General features: G+C 35.6%; 7 protein-coding genes across 7 annotated transcripts; 4 read left to right on the top strand and 3 right to left on the bottom strand.

The window, feature by feature from the left end:
- Positions 1 to 246: 246 nt before the first annotated feature.
- Positions 247 to 2,571, top strand: L201_007124 (methylenetetrahydrofolate reductase; the record flags this gene model as incomplete). The annotated part of the gene is made up of 6 exons (XM_066222835.1): positions 247 to 537; positions 612 to 936; positions 1,004 to 1,668; positions 1,748 to 2,131; positions 2,215 to 2,334; positions 2,401 to 2,571. The coding sequence occupies 6 exons, from the start codon at positions 247 to 249 to the stop codon at positions 2,569 to 2,571; spliced, it is 1,956 nt and encodes a 651-aa protein (XP_066078932.1).
- A 717-nt stretch (positions 2,572 to 3,288) lies between these two features.
- On the top strand, positions 3,289 to 6,120 carry L201_007123 (uncharacterized protein; the record flags this gene model as incomplete). The annotated part of the gene is made up of 6 exons (XM_066222834.1): positions 3,289 to 3,961; positions 4,069 to 4,431; positions 4,491 to 4,791; positions 4,857 to 4,893; positions 4,964 to 5,173; positions 5,251 to 6,120. 6 exons carry the CDS (start codon positions 3,289 to 3,291, stop codon positions 6,118 to 6,120), a joined length of 2,454 nt encoding a protein of 817 aa, XP_066078931.1.
- Positions 6,121 to 6,855: 735 nt separating this feature from the next.
- L201_007122 (uncharacterized protein) lies at positions 6,856 to 8,031 on the bottom strand (the record flags this gene model as incomplete). The annotated part of the gene is made up of 2 exons (XM_066222833.1): positions 6,856 to 7,170; positions 7,249 to 8,031. 2 exons carry the CDS (start codon positions 8,029 to 8,031, stop codon positions 6,856 to 6,858), a joined length of 1,098 nt encoding a protein of 365 aa, XP_066078930.1.
- A 3,550-nt stretch (positions 8,032 to 11,581) lies between these two features.
- On the bottom strand, positions 11,582 to 14,702 carry L201_007121 (ATP-dependent RNA helicase DBP4; the record flags this gene model as incomplete). Its single annotated transcript, XM_066222832.1, has 7 exons — positions 11,582 to 11,836; positions 11,923 to 12,873; positions 12,974 to 13,411; positions 13,513 to 13,868; positions 13,944 to 14,354; positions 14,423 to 14,483; positions 14,538 to 14,702. 7 exons carry the CDS (start codon positions 14,700 to 14,702, stop codon positions 11,582 to 11,584), a joined length of 2,637 nt encoding a protein of 878 aa, XP_066078929.1.
- Positions 14,703 to 15,162: 460 nt separating this feature from the next.
- L201_007120 (uncharacterized protein) lies at positions 15,163 to 17,058 on the top strand (the record flags this gene model as incomplete). The annotated part of the gene is made up of 5 exons (XM_066222831.1): positions 15,163 to 15,859; positions 15,997 to 16,202; positions 16,284 to 16,696; positions 16,772 to 16,855; positions 16,962 to 17,058. 5 exons carry the CDS (start codon positions 15,163 to 15,165, stop codon positions 17,056 to 17,058), a joined length of 1,497 nt encoding a protein of 498 aa, XP_066078928.1.
- Positions 17,059 to 17,339: 281 nt separating this feature from the next.
- L201_007119 (diphthamide biosynthesis protein 1) lies at positions 17,340 to 19,595 on the bottom strand (the record flags this gene model as incomplete). The annotated part of the gene is made up of 7 exons (XM_066222830.1): positions 17,340 to 17,690; positions 17,855 to 18,098; positions 18,228 to 18,801; positions 18,914 to 18,982; positions 19,042 to 19,094; positions 19,162 to 19,297; positions 19,421 to 19,595. 7 exons carry the CDS (start codon positions 19,593 to 19,595, stop codon positions 17,340 to 17,342), a joined length of 1,602 nt encoding a protein of 533 aa, XP_066078927.1.
- A 334-nt stretch (positions 19,596 to 19,929) lies between these two features.
- Positions 19,930 to 20,784, top strand: L201_007118 (uncharacterized protein; the record flags this gene model as incomplete). The annotated part of the gene is made up of 4 exons (XM_066222829.1): positions 19,930 to 20,033; positions 20,166 to 20,331; positions 20,422 to 20,533; positions 20,651 to 20,784. The coding sequence occupies 4 exons, from the start codon at positions 19,930 to 19,932 to the stop codon at positions 20,782 to 20,784; spliced, it is 516 nt and encodes a 171-aa protein (XP_066078926.1).
- Positions 20,785 to 21,065: the final 281 nt, after the last annotated feature.

Below are 21,065 nucleotides of genomic sequence, written 5' to 3'. Positions count from 1 at the left end.
ACCCAGTTGACGGGATCAAATTAACGGTTAAACCCTGTCTTTGATATGGCGTCTTCTTGAGTTTACAAGTTTACGCTTAAATCCATCATGTTTTTAACTCGAAAATAAAACCATCGAAAGCAATTTACAATTTGCAAAGATCGCATTTAGAAAGTTATCTATATCCAGTACAAATACATCAGATCATCCACTAAAAGACAGCTCGACAGTTCGACAGGAGGGGATCACATAAAAAAGCGGTCAATCATGTCATCGCTCACTTCCTTGATATCCAACCGATCTACGCCATTTCATACATTCGAATTCTTTCCACCTAGAACAGAAGCAGGTTTAGTTAATCTTTTAGACCGTATTCAAAGATTATCTTCATCACCTTTACCTTCACCTTTAGCTGTATCTGTCACATGGGGTGCAGGTGGATCAACAGCAGATAAATCTTTGGAATTAGCTGAACATATAGTTAAATTAGGTTTAGATGTCATATTACATTTAACATGTACAAATATGCCAAAAGAAAAAGTTGATCAAGCTTTAGATGTGAGTTATATGTATCATTCAAAGGAGATCTTCTCTATACTGAAACTTAAACTCTTACTTTGAACCATTTGCAGAAATGTAAATCATTAGGTATACGTAATATCCTGGCATTAAGAGGTGATGCACCTAGATCAGAAGAATATTCAACTGAACCAAATCCACAACCTGATTATTTTCAACATGCTGATGACTTGGTACGATATATTAGGAAAAATTATGATGATTACTTTTGTATTGGTGTAGCAGGTTATCCAACACCACATCCAGATAGTGAATCTCTAGAAACAGAATTACATTATTTAAAATTGAAATGTGATGCTGGAGCAGATTTCATTATAACGCAATTATTTTATGATGTCGAAGGTTTCTTAGATTGGGTTAGAACGTGTAGAGAGAAAGGTAAGCTAGTCTTTCTACTTTTCTTTGAGATGAAAATCTAGCTTATTATCTTGATATTGATATGTAGGTATTAAACAACCAATTATACCTGGTATAATGCCAATACAAAGTTTCGCTTCTTTCAGAAGATTAGTCAATTTAACAAAATGTCCTGTACCAGAATCCATCTCACAAGATCTATTACCACTTTCTTCTGATGATTCATCGGTTAAAAGGTATGGAGCTGAATTAGCTACAAAGATGGTTAAACAGATATTGGATTCAAAATTAGTACCTGGTATACATTTCTGTACATTAAATTTAGAAAAATCAGTTAGAACTATTCTAGAAAATCTTGATTGGACATCTTCTACAGCTCCTTCTACTAATACGTCAAATAAGATCGAAAGATCACCAATAATCCGACATAATAGATTGATCGAAGATGATCAACCTCAAACAAATGGTGCTATAGCTATCAATGGTCATTCATCAGTTGCAACTAACGGCAATGGTCAAGAACATGATCAAATATCAGAATTATCAGTTAGTCCAAGTGAAGCAAATCAACAAGCTCAATGGGGTTTACAGCATCATTCATTACCACCTATACCTAAAAAAGGTGCAGCAACTTCGAATAGTGGGAAAGGTACAGAAGATAGTTGGGATGAATATCCAAATGGTAGATTTACCGATGTTAGATCTCCCGCTTATGGTGAAATTGATGGTTGGGGAAGTGGTTTAAAGATTACAGTGAGTGTTCTAATCATAAATATAAATCCGTATTTCAATATCGATGTTGATCGGTGGTTTGTGTGATTTTGGAACTTAGGCCGCTCAAGCACTAAAAGAATGGGGAACACCAACTACTGTAACAGAATTATCTAGATTCTTTACTTCTTACTTAAATTCATCACCTGAAACTCCAACAACACCATTTTGTGATTTACCATTATCACCTGAATCATTAACAATCTTACCTTATTTGATTGAATTGAATTCTGAAAAATTCAAATATTGGACAGTTGGTTCACAACCTTGTATTGATGCTATACCTTCAGAAGATAAAATTCATGGTTGGGGTCCTTCAGGTGGTTATGTTTTCCAAAAATCTTTTGTTGAATTTTTCGTTAAACCTGAACAAGTTGAAAAATTACAATCAAAAGTTGATAAAAAAGGTGAAAATAAAATTAGTATGTATGCTGGAAACAAAAAAGTGAGTATACTTGGCCTTCATTGATGCTCTTCTTTCATGTACGGAATGAAAATGGAAGGCTGATTTTGATGATTTTGAAATAGGGGGATTTCCGAACCAATACAGGAGAAGATACAGTCAATGCAGTTACATGGGGTGTTTTCCCAGGAAAAGAGATTATTCAATCTACAATCATTGAAAGTGAATCTTTCTTAGCTTGGAAGGTGAGCTGAACTTCGAATCTTCATTGATATGAGCATGGGCTAAATGTTATGATTTGTGTCTTACAGGAAGAAGCATTTGATATTTGGACGGAATGGTCATTATTATATCCAAGATATTCACCTGCACGTAAATTGTTAGAAGGAATCTCAAGTGAATGGTGGTTAGTCAGTTTAATTCATCACGATTATAAAGATAAAGAAGCTTTGTGGAAGTTCTTGCTTGAAGATGAGGAGTAAAGGAGCTGTAGTATTACCACGATCTACGGGAGGATAGGGGAGAGGAGTCGAAAATCGGATACACAGGATTACTTGTCATCAACATAAAATATTAGATCATATGAGGGAAATTTGGAAACCAAAACCAAAAACAAAAACAAAAACAAAAATAATTGAACAAAAGAATCAATAATCTGAAAAGTCAAAATCATCTTGTAAGCATCTTTTAAAGCAATCCAACTTGTATTTCACAGAAATTTATATATATATCCAGCATTTTGTATCATTTATTATAGTTATCATCAAAGACTTGTTTACAAATATACATTAAATGCATTACGGCCCGATCCAACTCGGTATTACTTTTACATTCACTGATCTTCATGAACTGTTATTGCTTTGCATTCCATCCTTGATTTAACAATACCTTGCTATACAGCCTGGACCATTATTAATTGAATTGACGGAAGCAAATTTGACCGCACAAAGTATGAGTAATGTCCCGGAAAGTGGAGGATGTTGACATGTTCGAGAGGAAAAGATACTTTAAATTAGAATGTTAATATTATTATCAGGAGGACACCTCGCAATTCGTCATACACCATACATTTGATCCACAAGCATCACGTTGAGCGGGGGCTATTCGCTTACATGAAGATCGCAACTGCTAGCCATAACTACTTGATTAAACAGTAATAAAATAGGCTCGAAGCTACTTCTGGCATTATAAACTCCAAGATGGATTACGATTCCTCATATCCCGAAGCTGGACCATCCTATACCAATTCTACACCTTTTTCTGGGCCTTCAGACTCAGATTATCCCGTAGACTATTCATCATCAGAACGACCAGCAGGAGAATCTATAGCTTATCAGTCTACCAATGTATATGGAGGTGATGAGATATATCAGCCGCCGCCTTCTTTACCTGCAAGTGGACCTGGATCTCGAGGTGGAAGAGGTAGTAGGGGTAGTAGAGGAGGAGGAGGTAGGGGAAGTAGAGGATCTAGAGGATCTAGGGGATCGCGTGGTAGGGGAGGAGGTAGAGGAGGAATGAGAACAAGTACCCGAATATCAGAAAGAATAGCAACAGAAGAAGAAATCTCAAAGACGAAATCAAAAATTCAAACAAAATTAAAATTATCATTTAAAACATCAAATAAAAATGGTGGAACGGGTAATGGAGGTATTGGTGGAGAAAATCAAAATGGTAGATATAATAGTTTTTTAGGTGAATATGATAGAGAATTAGATGAAAATTCTGATGAACCGATAAATTTTGAAGAACATTTTATTTTAAGAGTACCTAAAGAAATTGCAGAAGGTTCATTAAAAGATAATGTACCAGGATTAAAAGATTTAGTTAAAGGTAAAGCAAAAGGTATAGAAAATGTAGAATTCAAATTCTTAGGTGAGTATTAGACATATAATCATAACTGATTTCCTCAAAATAATAATTAAGAAGTATTAACTAATAGATCAATCAATGTATCACATTCTTCGTTCGTTCGTTTGTAGATTCAAGGAGAGCATCATTTAAATTTAATAATGAAATATATGCAGCGAAATTAGTTGATTTACCTACAATAATAGAAACCCAAAAAACATTTGATAATAGACATTTATTTAAAATTGGTGATATTTCACAAATGATGATTATAGAATCATCAAAATCAATACCAAATCAAGATGAATCAATAATTACATCACAACCTTTAAAAATTGATGAATATATATATCAACATGGCTTAACACCACCAATGAATTATGTAAGGAAAAGAAGATTTAGAAAAAGATTATCAAGAAGAGCAATTGAAGTGGTTGAAGAACAAGTTGAGGAATTATTAAAAAAAGATCAAGATGCTGAAGAACATAATTATGGTTTGTATTTTCTCCCTTCATTCAATGCTAGACTGAGCTAATACATGATCTCTAAACAGACCTAATAGACGCTCATCCAGATCCAGAAATAGCAGATCAATATTACATAGATTACGATCCAAATGCTACACAATGGTATAATCAAGGTGAATCAGGTTCAGAATTCGGTGGTTATGGTTATGGAGGCGAAGGCGATATGGGATATGATGATCCTGGATCTGTTGCACCTTCACAAATGGATGATTGGGAAGGTGATTACGGTACAGATATGGGTGATGATGGAGAAGGTGGAGATGATATGGGTGAAGGTGATGAAGGTGAAGATGGCGATGAAGGCGATGAGGATGGTACATTGGATCAGTGAGTGGTTATAATCCATACTTGATTGTCGATAACGCGACTAACTCGTTTCTTGCTTTCTGCAGAGAACTTGCTGCCGCACTTATGGAGGAAATGGAAGGTGTAAGTTTACCTCACTTTCGCTATTTGTTGAAATTTACAGCGTTGAAAAGGCTGACAATTGTATTATCAGTCGGACGGATCCGATCGCTCAGAAGATGAAGACCCAATATCAGGTTCTGATGACGATGACGAAGAGGATGATGGTGATAAATCTGAAGAAGATGATGAGACTATCGAAAAACGTGCCAAGATCAAACAGTTCACCGCGGAAATTAAAGCATTGGAAGCAGCCATCGAGAAGAAGAGAGCAGGTTTCATGGGCGGTAATCCAATCATGATGGTAAGTTAAACTATGCCCGTTACGTGGACAGTATCTCCAATTTGAATGATCGCTAATTTCGTAATTGCTGTTCATAGAAACGTTTCGAGGAAACTATCTCAGGTTTACAGGCTGATGTTCAAGCTAAGATAGCTTCCAGACAAGTTTTACAAGATGAGCTTGGCAAATCTGACGATTCCAATATATTACCTGATGGTGGCCGTGGAGCGGATGAGGGCGAAATTCAAGGTACACCTAGGGATATCGAAATGGATGAAAATGACATGGATGCTGAAGGTGAAGGTGAAGAAGATTATGGTGAAGGTGAAGGAGGTACACCTATAGTACCAGGAAGTAGAAAAGATTCTCAAGATAATAGAGGTTCTTCTGTATCTTATTCAGATGAAGAAGATCTGTTCGGTGACGATGACGACGATGGCGATGGCGATCAAGATAACAATGATGATAACGAGGAAGATCAAGATGGCGAAGGAAATGATAATTCTCATAATAGACATGACGGTCAGAATCATGGTGGTCGTGGTGATGAATTAGAAGATGAAATGTCAAGATTATTAGCAGCAGAATTAGATACATTAGATGAAAATGCTATAAATGAAATTCCAAGAACACCTGAAGCTGAAGCACAAGAATTAAACTTTAATGCACAAAATATATCATTGGCATCAAACGATGCACTAGCTTCAGCCGCTTTGAATGATTTCGCAAATATGGATAACAATAATCAAAATAATGATGATATGAGTGGATTCAATCAAGATGAATTTTCACAATTCAATTTCGATTTAAACAATTTAGGTAACAATAACAATAATAATGATAATACCAATAATAATAATGGAGGGTTTATCGAAGGTGGTGTAGGTAGAAGAAGATTAGCGAGTGGTTTATTACAAGGTGAAGAAGATGAAGGTAGTAGTGATGATAGTTCTGATGATAGTGATTAGACGTAATTGTATTTTTGGAATCAAGTTGTTATCTATCTGGGACTGATCAAACACAATACACACAGTATAGGATTTCTATGTGTTATATGAATCATGTAGAGATAGCTGTTGTAATCAATAATGTATGAAATATAGAAGATAAATATAATTACAGGACGATTTTTGGTTTAATGTATATCGTTGCTTCGTTGTTGTACTGTATTATATGCTGAACACACAAATTGAGAAAACAGCGCAGTCAAAGTACCAAATTCAGATGAGTGTATGCAATTCCGCCAAGGTAGAAATTGATAATATAATATACATTTTGTGATTTTTCCTTTATATACGAGCTACACAAATCTCATCGATATCCAGCTAGGGAAAAAATCATACGGAAATAGGACGGACAATCATAATTTAGAAAATAAACAAAGGGAACAAAGTTGAAAACCCAAAAAGATCCATTTAAAGAATTCAAGATAAGTAGCACGAAGATATGAAAAGGTTGTCATTTTAGTCGTTAAAAGAGAAAAAAAAAAAAAAAAAAGGGTCGTTATAATTGTGTTGGTATTGAAACAGTATTATTGATACAATTGTTTTTCTTCCCAGAGTAAGAACCGCAATAGCAGGGAGTAGGAACGGGAATGGGAATTGGAAGTGGAAGTGGAGTTCCGAATGTCAAGGCGAGTTCATAATTGAGTAGACTCCTATATCAAAAATGTGTGTAGAAGTAATAGCAAATTATATTCAATATTATATCATCAATACATCAACTCGTTCTGTGATGTACTGTTGATCAACCTCAATTTCATCTTTTCTATTTTCTTCATCATCAACGACATCAGTGAGTTGTTGATCGTCCTTGAAAAGCAAATCGTGTGGTGTAGTAGGTGTTAATATTGCTGTTGAAGTATATGAAGCTGATCTTGAAGATCCGTTTGAAATTGTACTTGGATTATTTCTAGTGGTTGTTAAAGATGGTCTAGGTGGAGTTGTCGATGAGTGAACGTAAATTTCTGGAATTGTAGGTGTTGATGTTCTTTCAACTGATACTGATAATTGATTAGACTATTGATTAACAAAAGATATATATATTTAGCACAGATACCATTTCATCGATTATAAGGAGTGAACTCTCCGACTTACTTGATGATTTACATCTTTATCACTTAATACACTACTGGTACTACTCGTTTGACTTGAATCACTATTTATTCTATTGATTCTTGTTGGTGTCCTAATACCACTACTAGTAATATTCAAATTTTCTATGCCATTATAAACGAAATCGGATTTTTGATTTTGGAAAAAAGGTCTTTGCATTTGTTGAGATGGTGGTGAATGATTACCTTTTAATCCAATTGAACTTATAGTTCTTTCTAAAGGAGGTGCAACTAAAATTCTTTTATCAGGTGATAAATGTCCTGATTTTGGTGCACATGCTAATGCATAAGTTGAATTTGATCCTGTTGCACAAAATGAATTTGAACGATGATTCATATTTGGTCTTTTTGGTTTACATCCTCCATTACCACTACCACTAATAGAAGGTGATGATGAAGAAGAAGAAGAAGAAGAAGAAATATTTATTGGTGATATAGGTGAAATTGGACTAATTGATGGTGTAGGTATTTGATAAGGTGATGATCTAATTGATGTATTAGAATTGATTGAAGTAGATTGTAAAGAAAGTAATCTTCTAGGTAATGGTCTACCGCCACCACCTCCACTACTTTTACCTAAAGAAGAAGAACCTGAAGCTGAAGTTGATGAAGAGAAAGAAAATGGATTTTGACATTCAAAAGGATTATTAGGTGTTAAAAATGGGGCAGGTGAAGGTGCAGGTGAGAATGATCTTTTACGAGTTCTACTATTTTCGTTACCAAGAAGTAATGTTGGTGAAGGTGATCGAGATAGTGTAGTTGACATTATGAATAATTTGATGGGATAGAAAGGATGCACTTAAGAAGAAAAGACCCTAAGGGGATTACGATAAGATGATGATTAACGACTTGATCAATCTTTATATCGTTGTTTATGGAGATTCCAGTAAAGTAAAGAAGATTAATCGCTAAAATGATCAGATGATCTTTCTATCCTACTTCTAAGGATGATGCCGATTCTATTTCAATCGGTAACGAGGTATTTGATGTATTCACTGATATTCCTTGAGTGACAAATAATCGCTCTATAGGATTGAAATGAATGTAATGTTGCTAAAAACTGTTTATCTGGTATTATCTCTGAAACAAATGAAGGTACCACAAAACGTTTATTTCTTGGTTTTTCTATTAATAATCGCTCTTCCGTCAATTACAACTCTCTCGTGATGTGAACGGAGTAACCTAGATATTCAATGTTATTGTATCCAAATCTTGAAGCTTACTTGATGACGAATAGCTTGTTCCAGTTCTTTGGTTTGGCGCTTCCTCTGTTACCAATGTAATGTCTTGACTATCAGTACAATGGTCAATTTGATTTACAATATGAATGACTGTTGTGGCCAGGTGATGCCAAGCTGGTTGGTACTCTTGATATCAAATGTTTGTGAATGTCTCGTGATAGTTGTGTACTTTCCGTTCAGTGGATTGGGGTATTTTGATGTGCTTGATGTGAAGCAATGAAGGTGATGCGATGATGAAAAAAAAAAAAGACTGAATTGATATTTCTACTTCTTGGTGAAATATCTACCTATTGTTTTGGTCAGGTTCTAATTCTAAGACTGTTGGTGTGGTATGGATGAAAGAAGTTGATATAGATAGTTTGGAAGGAAAGATGCCAGTAATATTTCGCGATGGAAGAGATAGGAATTGAAGTTCCTACTGTAGATATTTATTCTTCTTGGTAGGTTCAGTTTAGGTATGTTTCACAAACACGGACCCGTTCTATAACCTCTTTCTACTATATTGACTTGATGAATACTTCGATAAGCGCGATTGATTTTTTATGGAAATCTTGATTTTCTTGATTGTCCGAGCTTGAGAATGTCAGCCTTACCTGTTGACCCCTTGAACCTTTCACACAGACTAAATAATATCACTATTATAATATTATATCTTTTTAAGTGAAATCTACAAGCTATAAAACGGTGAATTCAATAATTTTTGCTCTACGATTGATTCTTGTTACCGACAATTCTGAAAAGATGGTATGAGAAAAAAAAAACTAGTGAGTATTGTTTTTAGTGTGATTCTTTTCTATTTCATCAATAATTATATCATCATGATATATCACCTCATTTCTTAATGATAATTTTGATACTTACCCTTTAAATAGTTCATAGCCAAGAAAACCCATAAAAAGGGTACAAAACCGAGAATAAACCACCATCTACTCTGTATGAGCAAGAAGTACGCATAACATAACATAACATGTGAGAAGGTCCGTTTGTTTACGTCTTTATGTTTAATACAAGTTAGTTCGGTTCAGACGAAGTTAAAAGGATGGACTAAATTGGACAAAACAACGTTATGAAAAGAAGATTCATCATACATCATCAGGAATCAAAGTTCAGGAAAATCATATAAAATAACGAGAATTCTTATTTTAGCTTAGATCTCTTTTTTTTTGTTCCATTCGAAAATGTTGCTTCCATTTTTCTCGGAATGAGGTAAGGTAAGGTATCTGTCAATCCAACCCTTACAACTCATCTTTGCGTATTTCTTTCTGTTCCTCTCAGTTTCAGATTACCCATTTCCCGGACGCTGATGGGCTCTTGCTGATCAAAATCAGAAATTATACTTTAAGTGAGTTTTCTCCTAAATAGTCACTGGCTTGAAATGGCACAAAAGAGGTCCTCCCTACAAATTAAGCTATCAGAATCCAGTCTCCGTCTTTTTCTTGTAATCGTCCCTGATCTACCTCATTATCAAAAGTCTCACACTTTAGCTCGCTTTTCTACAATCTTCAATCAATCCTCCGAAGTCTTCCTCTTTGGAATTCCCATGAGAACCTACTAACTGTTCAGTTGTCACCCGTATTCAGACTAAGTACCAAACGGATATACATTCCCTCTATCAATACTTTTATGATCTTTCGTTAAGCAGATATATACAAAGTAGCAAACATATATCGGCCTGTCTGTGAAAGCCAATATATCTTGATGCCAGCTCTGGGGAAAACGTATAAAACATAAACATCATGAGAGAGTACAGATGATGACGTTCAGGTGGTTTAAGGTACCGTGCAAGCAGCGTAGTATTTTCCCAAACGCGTGCCAGTTCAGCATACTGGTATGTGAAGTGTAAAAGCTAAAAAATGTGGGATAATTGATAATTGCAGTAGTACACACTCTAATTCGGCTCGGAACTATCTACAGTGAATCAGAAACCGTTGGATTTACGGCATTCCGTCAAAGCTTGTCTGTCCTCCTGCTCGTCTCTTTATACGTGTAGATCACGAAAAGCAAGAATATAGGTCGATCAGAAAGAGTATGATAAGGTTTTAAAAAAGATCTGCAGACACAATATATCGTGATATGGCCAGGCTTATAGCTGCGATACACAAACGCCGTAGCAGTGCTGGAGTAAGCAAGTGCAAATAGCACACGTACATGGGTAACTTAAAGAGGAACAAACAGAAACAAATTCAGTAATTTAGTCACTCATCATCTGCAAAGAATTTATCTGTTCCCCAATTGGCTTGCTGCTTGTGAGGACTCATTTTGTCGATCACTTTACGTTTGATGACGAATGTTATACTTATCCAGTCTGGACAGAAGGGGGTGTGTTCTCATAGTGCATTTGTCATAAGCCTCATTCTCTTTCTTTCGTTATAATCATATTCCCATGCTAGATATAGCTGAGATATCATGGTCGTTTTCCACTGTGAAATCGTTGCGGACAGAGCGAAAGATCAGGCGAATTCACTCAATGACCTAGGCTGCTCGTTACTGATCGCTGGAAAGAATCGCGTCTGAGGTAATCTTATCCTTCCTTGACGCGGGACAAGCAGGAGATACAGTCCTATTCAGTTCCTTTGGAAGGATATTCCAATAATGCTTGATACCTTTGGCGGAGCACTTCAACCCGTGCTAGGTTGCAAACATATGTTACATCCAACGTGTCACACTTTGTATGGGGGATGCCTCAAAACCAGGTGATATAGGAAATACCAGTACCGTACCTTATTTTCCGGTAAATCGGAAGTTCCAGAAACTTTGAAACTTATCTTTTTATCAGGTCACAAATGGGCCGACTAGTGTGGGAAGGAAATGGGAACAACAACGTCTCCTTGTATCATGTCCGAATCCCAATTATAGAATGCACCCCAAATTTTCATCTCAAATGACGCTAAGATGATTCTTTATCCTAAATTCGGTAACGCTTTTCGACGTGTTTGATTTTACCATTTACATAGGTGTCTGGTTATTAGTTGTATCTAATGATTCTGTACAGCTGATCATTTGAAAAACCATTACAAGCAAGAAATACATTCATGAATACTATATACCGTCCTTACACGACCATATAACAATCATTTATGCAGAACCTTGTAACAATTTCAACGCCAATGCTTCATCATCTTCCATATTACCTCTATTATCCTCTGCATCATTGACATCAGGCTTGAACTTGTTCTTTCGCTTCTTTTTATTCCTAACTTCTTCTTCAGGTGCAGGCGATCTTATACTCTCTCTGTCATCTACATCCGAATAATCACCTTGATCTGAACCACCAATATAAGCTACTGGACCACCTTCTTCATCATCATCGCTCATATACTCTTGACGCATCTGAAATGAGGATCAGAAACTGTTAGTGACATATACGACAGATAGTGAACTGCAATTATCGGTGACATGAAATTTGTCTAACTCACCTCTCTTTCCCTTTCTTTTCTTTTCCTTTTCAATTCATTCTTCTTTTCTTTCGCTACTTTTTTATCAATTTCATTATCTACCAACATTTGTTTCCTTTGTTTCTCTAAGAATTCTTTTCTTTCTTTTGGATCATTGAATTTAGTTTCAATATCTTTACCAGTTTCATAAAAGTTTCTTGATTCACCAGTATTTTCATCAAATATCAATTTTTCACCTAAAGGTCCATTTTTCAATTTTGATCTTTTACTTGTAGCAGCTTTTAATTTTCTTTTGGATAAATCTTCTGATGAAATCAAAGGTTCTTTAGAATCATCTCTTTCGATATCTTTACCTTGAGCAATTTTAACTAAATCTTCATCATCATCCTCAATATCTGAACCTTTCTCGTTATCTGATAAAGCATGATCTTTTCTTGCAAGTGTAAATACATCATCATTGTCATCTCCATCATCTTCATTCTCGTCTTTATCATTTTCATGTGATACCAATGCTGTATAGTGCGGCGTCAAAATAGATTGATTCTTCCTTTCAAACATTCTATCATATTTCGTTCTTACAGCGGGAGCTGATTTTGATGGTAGCCTGTCTTCAGATGACGCTTCACTGTCACTATCGCCAGACTCGTCTTTGTCATCTTCTTCCTCCTCGTCGTCTTGAGCCTCCTCCTCTTCCTCGTCCTCTTCCTCTTCATCCTCATCCGAGTCTTCGTCACTTCCTACAACATCAAGAACACCAATCTTGGCAAGTTCTTCTTTCTCTTCTTCAGCTTCTTTTTGCTCATTCTTCTTTTCACCACCTCTCACTTTTGCAGCTTTCTGTTCAGCAAATTTAATTTGAGGTGCACCTGGAAGACCCATACTTTCTGCGAATGCTTCGGCAGGTAATTCAGAGAACTTGAAAACTGATTTATCTTTCTGTATATGTATAGATTTCATATAAGATATGAAAGCCTAGATAGAGTGATCGAAAGCAATATTATCAGCTCAGCAAAGGAAACACATGGAATGATGATCTCATCGTCCGACTGTTTAATCATGATGTTCGACTTACCCTTTGACCGAGATATTTGATTTCAGGTTCTCTAAAAGCGAAATTCTGCATTTGTTGTTTCAAATTACCCATTTTTGATTCTTTAATCTTAATTTTTTTAACTTCTATCAATTTTTCTTTCCATCTATCTAGCATACCTTGTTCTTCTGAAGGACATAATAAAGTTAAAGCATGACCACCTGATTGATATCTTGCTGTTCTACCAATTCTATGTATATAAGTGTCAACATCATCTGGACAATCCAATTGAATTACCCAATCTACAGCAGGAAAATCTAATCCTCTTGCGGCAACATCAGTACAAATTAATAAAGCATGTTTTGATGTTGAATACTTTTGAAATATTGATAATCTTGTAGCTTGTTTTTGTTTACCATGTAAATGCATTAAAGGTAAACCTGGATGTAATCTTCTAAATGTTTCAAAGATGAAACGGACCTATTTCAGTTGTTGGTTATTTGAAATCAGTCAGCAGACATGCGATTTCAATCGGAAGCAAAGCATTTGATCAGTCCTGCTTTAGGAACAACCAGACTTACTTGTTTACCTGACGTAACAAAAACGATACCTTTCATCTTCAAATGACTTTTCACAAAACCCCATAACGTATCCAGTTTCTTTTCTAGTCCCACAACAGCATAATATTGTTCTAGATTAGATGGAACAACACCTTCTTCTCCAGCTTTATTACAATTGATATATTCAGGTTGATATAATGATAATTTAGCTAAAGCTGCCAAATCTTTAGTTTGTGTGGCTGAGAATAATAATGTTTGTCGGTTAGGTTTGGTAGGGGTAGAAGATGAAGAAGCTACTCCAGGTGAGAAATGACCGATAATGGCTCTTAAAGCGGGTAAGAAACCTAAATCCAGTAATCTATCTGCTTCGTCAAGAACTATACAAGTGTTCATTGGATCAGCTCACTGGTTATACGGATAGAAGGAGATATAAGGAATATTTTATAACATACCTAAAACTTTTACACCTGAAGATTCGAAACCGACTGTACTATCTAAATGTTGTAATAATCTACCTGGAGTTGCTATGAGGATATTCATTCTACCTAATCTATCTTGTTCTTCTTTTAAAGGTTTACCACCAATAACTAAACCTGCGGAAAAATTATGATATTTACCAATATCTCTTAATTGATTAAAAGTTTGTACAGCTAATTCTCTCGTTGGTGAAATGACTACAGCACCTAAACCATCCATTGGGCCCCATTTATCTAAATATAATCTTTCTAATAATGGAATTAAAAATGCTAATGTTTTACCTGAACCTGTTTTGGCTGATCCTAATAAATCTTGTCCCCTTAACGCTGAAGGTATAGCAAGTTGTTGGATTGGTGTTGGATTAAGGAAATGACTACTCTTAAGACCTGAATAAACTAATGATCAGCCACAAGCGAGCCCACTAACGAGACGTGATTCTATGAGGGTAGCTCACCTTTTATAGTTCGAGATGAAAGAGGAAGTTCATTGAACAACGTTATTTCGGCTGGCGGAACCTAAAAGCAATATAAGCTTGACATTCATACATTCATGCCCTCAAGAAAGCTTACCCAAGTTTCAACTCTTGTTTGTAGCTCTTTCAACTCCTCATCTATCTTTAATCTTTTGGCTTGATTAGTTTTCAATCTCGGTTGAGCAGGTTTACCCTTGCCACCTTTTCCTTTGCCCCCATAGCTAGACTTGGAAGACGAAGCTTTGTTGTCCACGAAAGCCATCTTATTTGGATGATCAAAGTAGGATCAAGCGAAACGATGTGGTCCTGATACTTGAATGAGTATCAATCGATAAATAGATGGAAATGGAGGATAATTTTATGCCTATAAGTTACCCAAAGCTTGTCAACAGAAAAATCTTTAAATCTTGGAAAATATCGCTGATTCCCACGTGAGTTATGTGCCTGAATGTGAGCATTATATTGGTTATATCGTGGGAAAGTTGAGTCATGTCGTCATATTCCCGGTTCGGACGCGTTATGAGGAGAGAAGAGGAGCTGAAAATATCCTTGAGCTGGTAATATCTCGTATCTTTATTGATATGCCGTGACAAAAGATGGTGATGAGGTATATATGCATACCATCTCAAGCAAAACTGATATAGCATTCAAGTATTTCCCCATTTGTCGAGGGATAAGTGTACACCTAAGACTCGTGACAATATTCAAGTTATCAAGTTACAATGATCAAAGCTAGATCTACTCCTACTCGAACTTCTGCTCGATCATCTCCAAGATTATCAGCGACATCTACCAAATCAACACCATCTAGGTCAGCAAAGAAACCTTCTACACCTTTGAAGAAATCCGTTAGCTCGACACCAACCAAGGGAGGTAAATGGATTGAAAAATCAGCTAAGACCTCACCGTATTTCACTAAATCTTCTTCTGGGACGAAAAGTAAAGGCAAATCAGTGCCGAAAGTTTCAGCAAGAGGTACAGCTAAAGTTCAGGATAATGACGATGATGATGGAGAACAATCGCCAAGTGGATTAACGGAATCTGAGCAAAATTCTTCATCAGATGATGAAGGTTCAGAAGATGATTTCGTTGCTTCTTCAGAAAGCGAAGCTGATGAACCTATAGAAGAGTCCGATGACGATGATGATGATTCGGTAGATTCTGATTTTATAGATGAAGGTAAAACAAAGAAAAATAAAAGAAAATCTACCTCAGGAGGAAGAGGGGGAGAACGGAAAGGGAATGCCAAAAAAATTAAAACCACACATTCAAGTGGATCAAATAACGGAATTAGCAAAAACTCTCATATAAGGATAGAAGGTTATGAAGATGAAGATGAGAATGACGATGAAGAGATCGAATTGGAAGAAGGTCAAGAAATTGCTGGAAGGATATATCCTGCTCCCAAAACTGGAAAAGGTGAGCCTAAGTTAAAATTGGGTATCTCACAGTAGAAAGAAATATCTATTCCTATTTAGTCATCGTGTGGTTCTGAGTGGGAATATGGAAGATAAGAGATTCTAATCCGTTTGATGTTGAACTTTTGTCGTTTTTAGTACCGCCTGGCATGATCTCTCAGAATACGTTAAATTTTTTGAAAAACTTGCAGATACCAGAAAGGAATGATCGAGAATGGTTTAGATCGCATGAACCTTCATTTAGACAAGCTGAAAATGAATGGAAAGCTTTTATTGGTATTGTTCAATTGAAATTTCATGAAGCTGATGATGAAGTTCCTATATTACCACCAAAGGATATTATAGTGAGTAAAACTTTCCATCTCATATTCGTAGTACGTTACGGAAGAGGAGCTCAGTCTATGTCATGTTATGTCATGTTTTAGCATCGAATATATAGAGATGTTAGATTTTCATCAGATAAAACGCCATACAAGAGAAATTTTTCAATGTCAACAAGTAGAGGAGGTAGAAAAGGATTATTTGCTGCATATCATTTATCTATTTCACCTAATAATAAAAGTTTATTAGCTTGTGGATTATGGCAACCTGATAAAAATCAATTATCTTCTATTAGACATCAATTTTTAAATAATCCAAAAGAATTTAGACAATGTATAAGTAAAAAAGAATTTACAAATCTTTTTGGGGAACCAAAGGAAGAAAAGAAAGGAAAAAACATAAAAAGACAAAATGTTTTTGGAAATGATGATGCATTAAAAGTAGCTCCGAAAGGTATCGAAAAAGATCATAAAGATATTGATATATTAAAATTGAGAAGTATAGCTGTAGTACATCAGTAAGTTATTAGACACGACTTCTCAATCACTTATACTGTTTTAAAGCTGATGACATCTCTGTACCCCAACCTTAGCTTTACTGATGAACAGGTAATATCGAAAGATTTCCAAGAACAATTATACGATGTTTTAGTGGTCATGAGACCTTTTGTAAGGCTGTAAGTTGCTCTGCTCACCTTTTTCTTCCTTGTTGTAAGGCAGGTTTCAAGGCTTCAATCTGTGAGAAGGATGTCAACAACTATTAATCTGTAACTCCAATTTTAGGCTGAACGATTATATATCGCTACCTCCAGATGCTGACAACAATAATGGCGATGAAGCTGGTCAAGGTGAAGCAGATGAAGCAGATGAAGATGATTAACAAAGTTACGGTATATGCCGATAGAGTGGAAAGGAAAGGCTATGATGCAGATTAAGACCATATCTCTTACAACAACTCAAACCAAATCTAGAATTATCGGATAAGTTGGATGCGGTTTTCATGTGTATCAACATTATAATACATATTTAATAAAGTACAAATGGATTGGCTTAGAAATGCAAATGGGATGACAGCTTCAGTACGTGCGCAGATTATGTATGTACGAAATTAGAGGTCAACTGTATATGTAGTAATTATCAATTGTATATCTACAGAATGTTTTATTTCACTTTATGTCTAGGAGTCCATGGACCTAAACTATTATCAGCGTAAAAGTCCATTGGATAATCGCCTTCACCCGTCAAATTTTCTTCTTCTGTTTGCTGGTTATTATTTGATAGAGATAAACCATTCCAACCTTTGATTCTACCTGAAGCTACAGAAGCTTCATAAGGACTTAGTAAAGGTCTTTTGAATGCGTATCCCCAATCAATTGATAATCTAGGACAAGAAGTTTGAATAAATGTTGAAATTTCTTCAAAAGGTATTAAAGATAATTTAGCGGGGGATAATTCTGATAATAATAATAGTAAAGGTGGTATTGAATCTGGTGGTAAAGTCGATGTGACAGACTATAAATTGGATAAGCAAGAAAAGATAAAGAAGATTGTCAGCTTAAAAAAAAGGTTCTATTTGTCTGTTATGATGAGTGAAATAGGATAGTGGTATGCAAGACTAGAGAATGATTGATAAACCTGATAATCGAGTAGATCAATCATATCTTGATTTAACTCACTTTTAAAACACTTAAACTACCTTGTCTACCTAAAGTACCTAATAAAACAGCCCAACTACCACTACCTTTTTCAATCAAACCTTTTCTAGCTTCTTTTACAGCTTCACCTCTAATTCCTTTCATTTCTTTATGTTCATACGTTTCTCTTGTAAATTTTTTCGAATATGGATCATATCTAAATGCAGGTACTGTTGGATTTGCTATCATGATAGATTCTAAATGAAATCTACCGTCTCCAACATATCTAGAAAAAAAAAGGGGATATATCAGCATTATAGTTGACTATACAGCGATGGAGAAGAAGACGTTGTGTTTTCCAAGTCCGTCTCTTGCTAAATTTGATTGCTATGATATAGCTGGCGCTCAAACTCACATTAATCCATCAACATCATTCAATTTAGGTGCAGTACAACCTAAAACTTCACCTGGTGATAGAGGTTTGACTTGAGGTATCGTAACTTGATATTTACCTCTCCAAACTCCAATTTCACCTTTTGTAACTTTAGATAATGCACCTTCTTGTTTCTCTTTTTCGCTTATTTCTTCTTCTTGTTGATTCAGAGGTGGTAATTGTTTTTCTAAATCATCTCTTAAATGTTGAATTGAAGCTACAAATTGAATTGTTGAGACTAATGCTAATCTCGTAGGTAATTCAACTTCTTCTTCTGCTTTTATCGTCTGTTCCTCTTCAGTATTGCCATTGCTATTACTACCATTCGGTATACTTTTTGAAGTGGAAGACCCATTTTGAGCAATTTGATCTGATTCTTCTAATTTTATAGGTACTTGTGCACCAGGTTCAGCTGATCCTGCACCTAGAACTAATCTATGAAACGCTTCTCTAGATGAAGGGAAATTTCTTCTGACTGATAAACATAAATGTGGCGTATCTATCGCTATTTCAACGAAGACATATAACGTTTTTAGTTTAGTTTGTGATACAGGTACTAAGTAGAGCCAACAAACAAGAGTCATTAGTATAGTTCTTCCGACAACTCAGATAACTCTTCAACAAGGAAGATTGATTTATGTGTCTCACAATCTAAATTGGTGACTCACTCAAACATGAATGTCCATAATGTACAATCATCTCTGCGCCCATTTCTTTAGCTGTATAATCGTCTATGCCTGCTCATTGTGATGTGATCAGCTTAAAATCGACCGTGGGGGATATCGAGATAACTTACAACATGCGCCATACGTTACATCTGCTAATAACATCGGTAGAGCTCCAGTAAATCTAGTATAAGTTGCGGTGATTTAGCCTAGGGATAGGTATAAGAATGATTTGCGACAACCTAACTTACGTTTCAACAATATCAGCAATTGCGCATCCATACATCATTAAACCTTCTGGCATCTGCAAGGCTACTGATTTCACATTATCTCTTCGTATATGATATATGGTTTTATGTATTTCGAAATTGTAGTTTCCCGGTAAAGCTATTACGAACGGTTCACGGGATAAGCTACTGCGTTAATAGAATATAGTGTAACAACAAGGCAGGCCATGCGAATTAAAGACTATACTACAAGGTCTTTAAAGGTGATAGTACATTAACTCACCCGCTATGGCAGCATTCAGCTGAGGATCATTCAATATATCATCCGGCACTTGATTTGCTACTCTACGTATTGGAGCCTTTGATGAAGAAGGTTTCGAACTTCCAATAAACCTCTTACGGGTTTTAGTGAGTGGCTTAGAATTTGTTGGCTTTTCTATACCTTCTACAGCGTCCATATTGAGATTCCTTAGTAGTAGAACTTTGTTCGGATGAGATGCCTTGGTATCGTTATTATCCTGTATGAACTTGCCAATGTCTAAAATAACAATAACAACAACAATTATTTTGATTATCCAATTGACTTTTCAACTTTTCTAAGTATCTAAGTGGCAACTTTCCCTCTATTTTCCCACGGTCGTATAAAGCATTCCGTAATGTCAAATGTCGTTCGAACCGTTCATTAATCATGCTATCTTTGTTGAAATCGTTTACGCTGATCTTCATATCGCAAAAGATATAACAACTTATACAACTATATTCATTTCAACCACGTCACACATAGGACAAAAGATGGAGAACAATCTAGCTATCAATTCAGCTGCAAGAAAAGAAAGATTAATAGCTTTAAGGAGGAGGAAAGAAGGTAAAGATGTTGAAAACGGGAATGGAGAACCGTAAGTACAAGTTCAATTGAAGCAAACGTCACATGTCCTTATGGAGATCCAAAGACACTTCCTTCAGATCGATATATTCTCACCAAATACTGACTTCAAATATATCATAAATCTCCTTGATTTTGATTTTAGATCTCATTTCACGTTCAAACAGAGAAACTATGATCCAGAAACACGTACATTAAGGAAAAGAGATAAAGAAGATGAAAATGATAATCAAGATACAGTTGAAAAGAATGTAGCAGGCTTAGCAGAAAGGATCATACAAGAAGATGAAGAGAAAAGAAAAGAAGAACTTGTAAGTATATCTTTCGTTAAACGATTCGCTTTCATGCTATAGTTATACGAAAGTTTCTGTTAAGTAATATTTGCTCATCGAAATATACAGGATTTGTTCAACATACAACCTAAAAGAGCAAATTGGGATTTGAAAAGAGATATGAATAATCGTATATCAAAATTAGATAGGAAAACAAATGAAGCTATAGCGACTATATTTCGTAAGTTGTCTATGTCTACATATTTACTATCACGATGTGCCACCTACCATACACACAACTATAATCTAAATGATTTAACAAGCCAAACTAATCATACTTGATTTGAAACTCTCGTAGGACAACGTTTACAATCAATGAAAAAGGATCAAAAAGGTGGTGAAATTGATTTATTGGCAAGTATGAATGCTCAAGAACATGAAAGGGATGAAGCTATAGTGGCTGAAGGGACGGATAATAGTGATTCCGAGTAGATGCCTTGTAGCGTTTCCAAGTTACGAAGAAAAGGAGAAAAACGAAAGGTAGATAGAAAATTGATAATTAATTCAATTCGATATAGATGTAATATTACAAATGTGTATGTATATTATATGAGATATAATCTCTCTGTGAAAACCGAATTTCTTGTACAGTAGTGACCTGGATAGCTTAGCTGTTAGTGAGCATTGGGAATCATGTGAAGAAGGCAATTCAGAAAAGGTGCAGACGGCGAGATCATGGTCAACACGACGATATACCTACGACATTGATACAA

This window comes from Kwoniella dendrophila, chromosome 10 (assembly GCF_036810415.1).
Source record: "Kwoniella dendrophila CBS 6074 chromosome 10, complete sequence".
NCBI classification, from domain to species: domain Eukaryota; kingdom Fungi; phylum Basidiomycota; class Tremellomycetes; order Tremellales; family Cryptococcaceae; genus Kwoniella; species Kwoniella dendrophila.
This window is presented reverse-complemented; position numbering and strand designations above follow the sequence as displayed.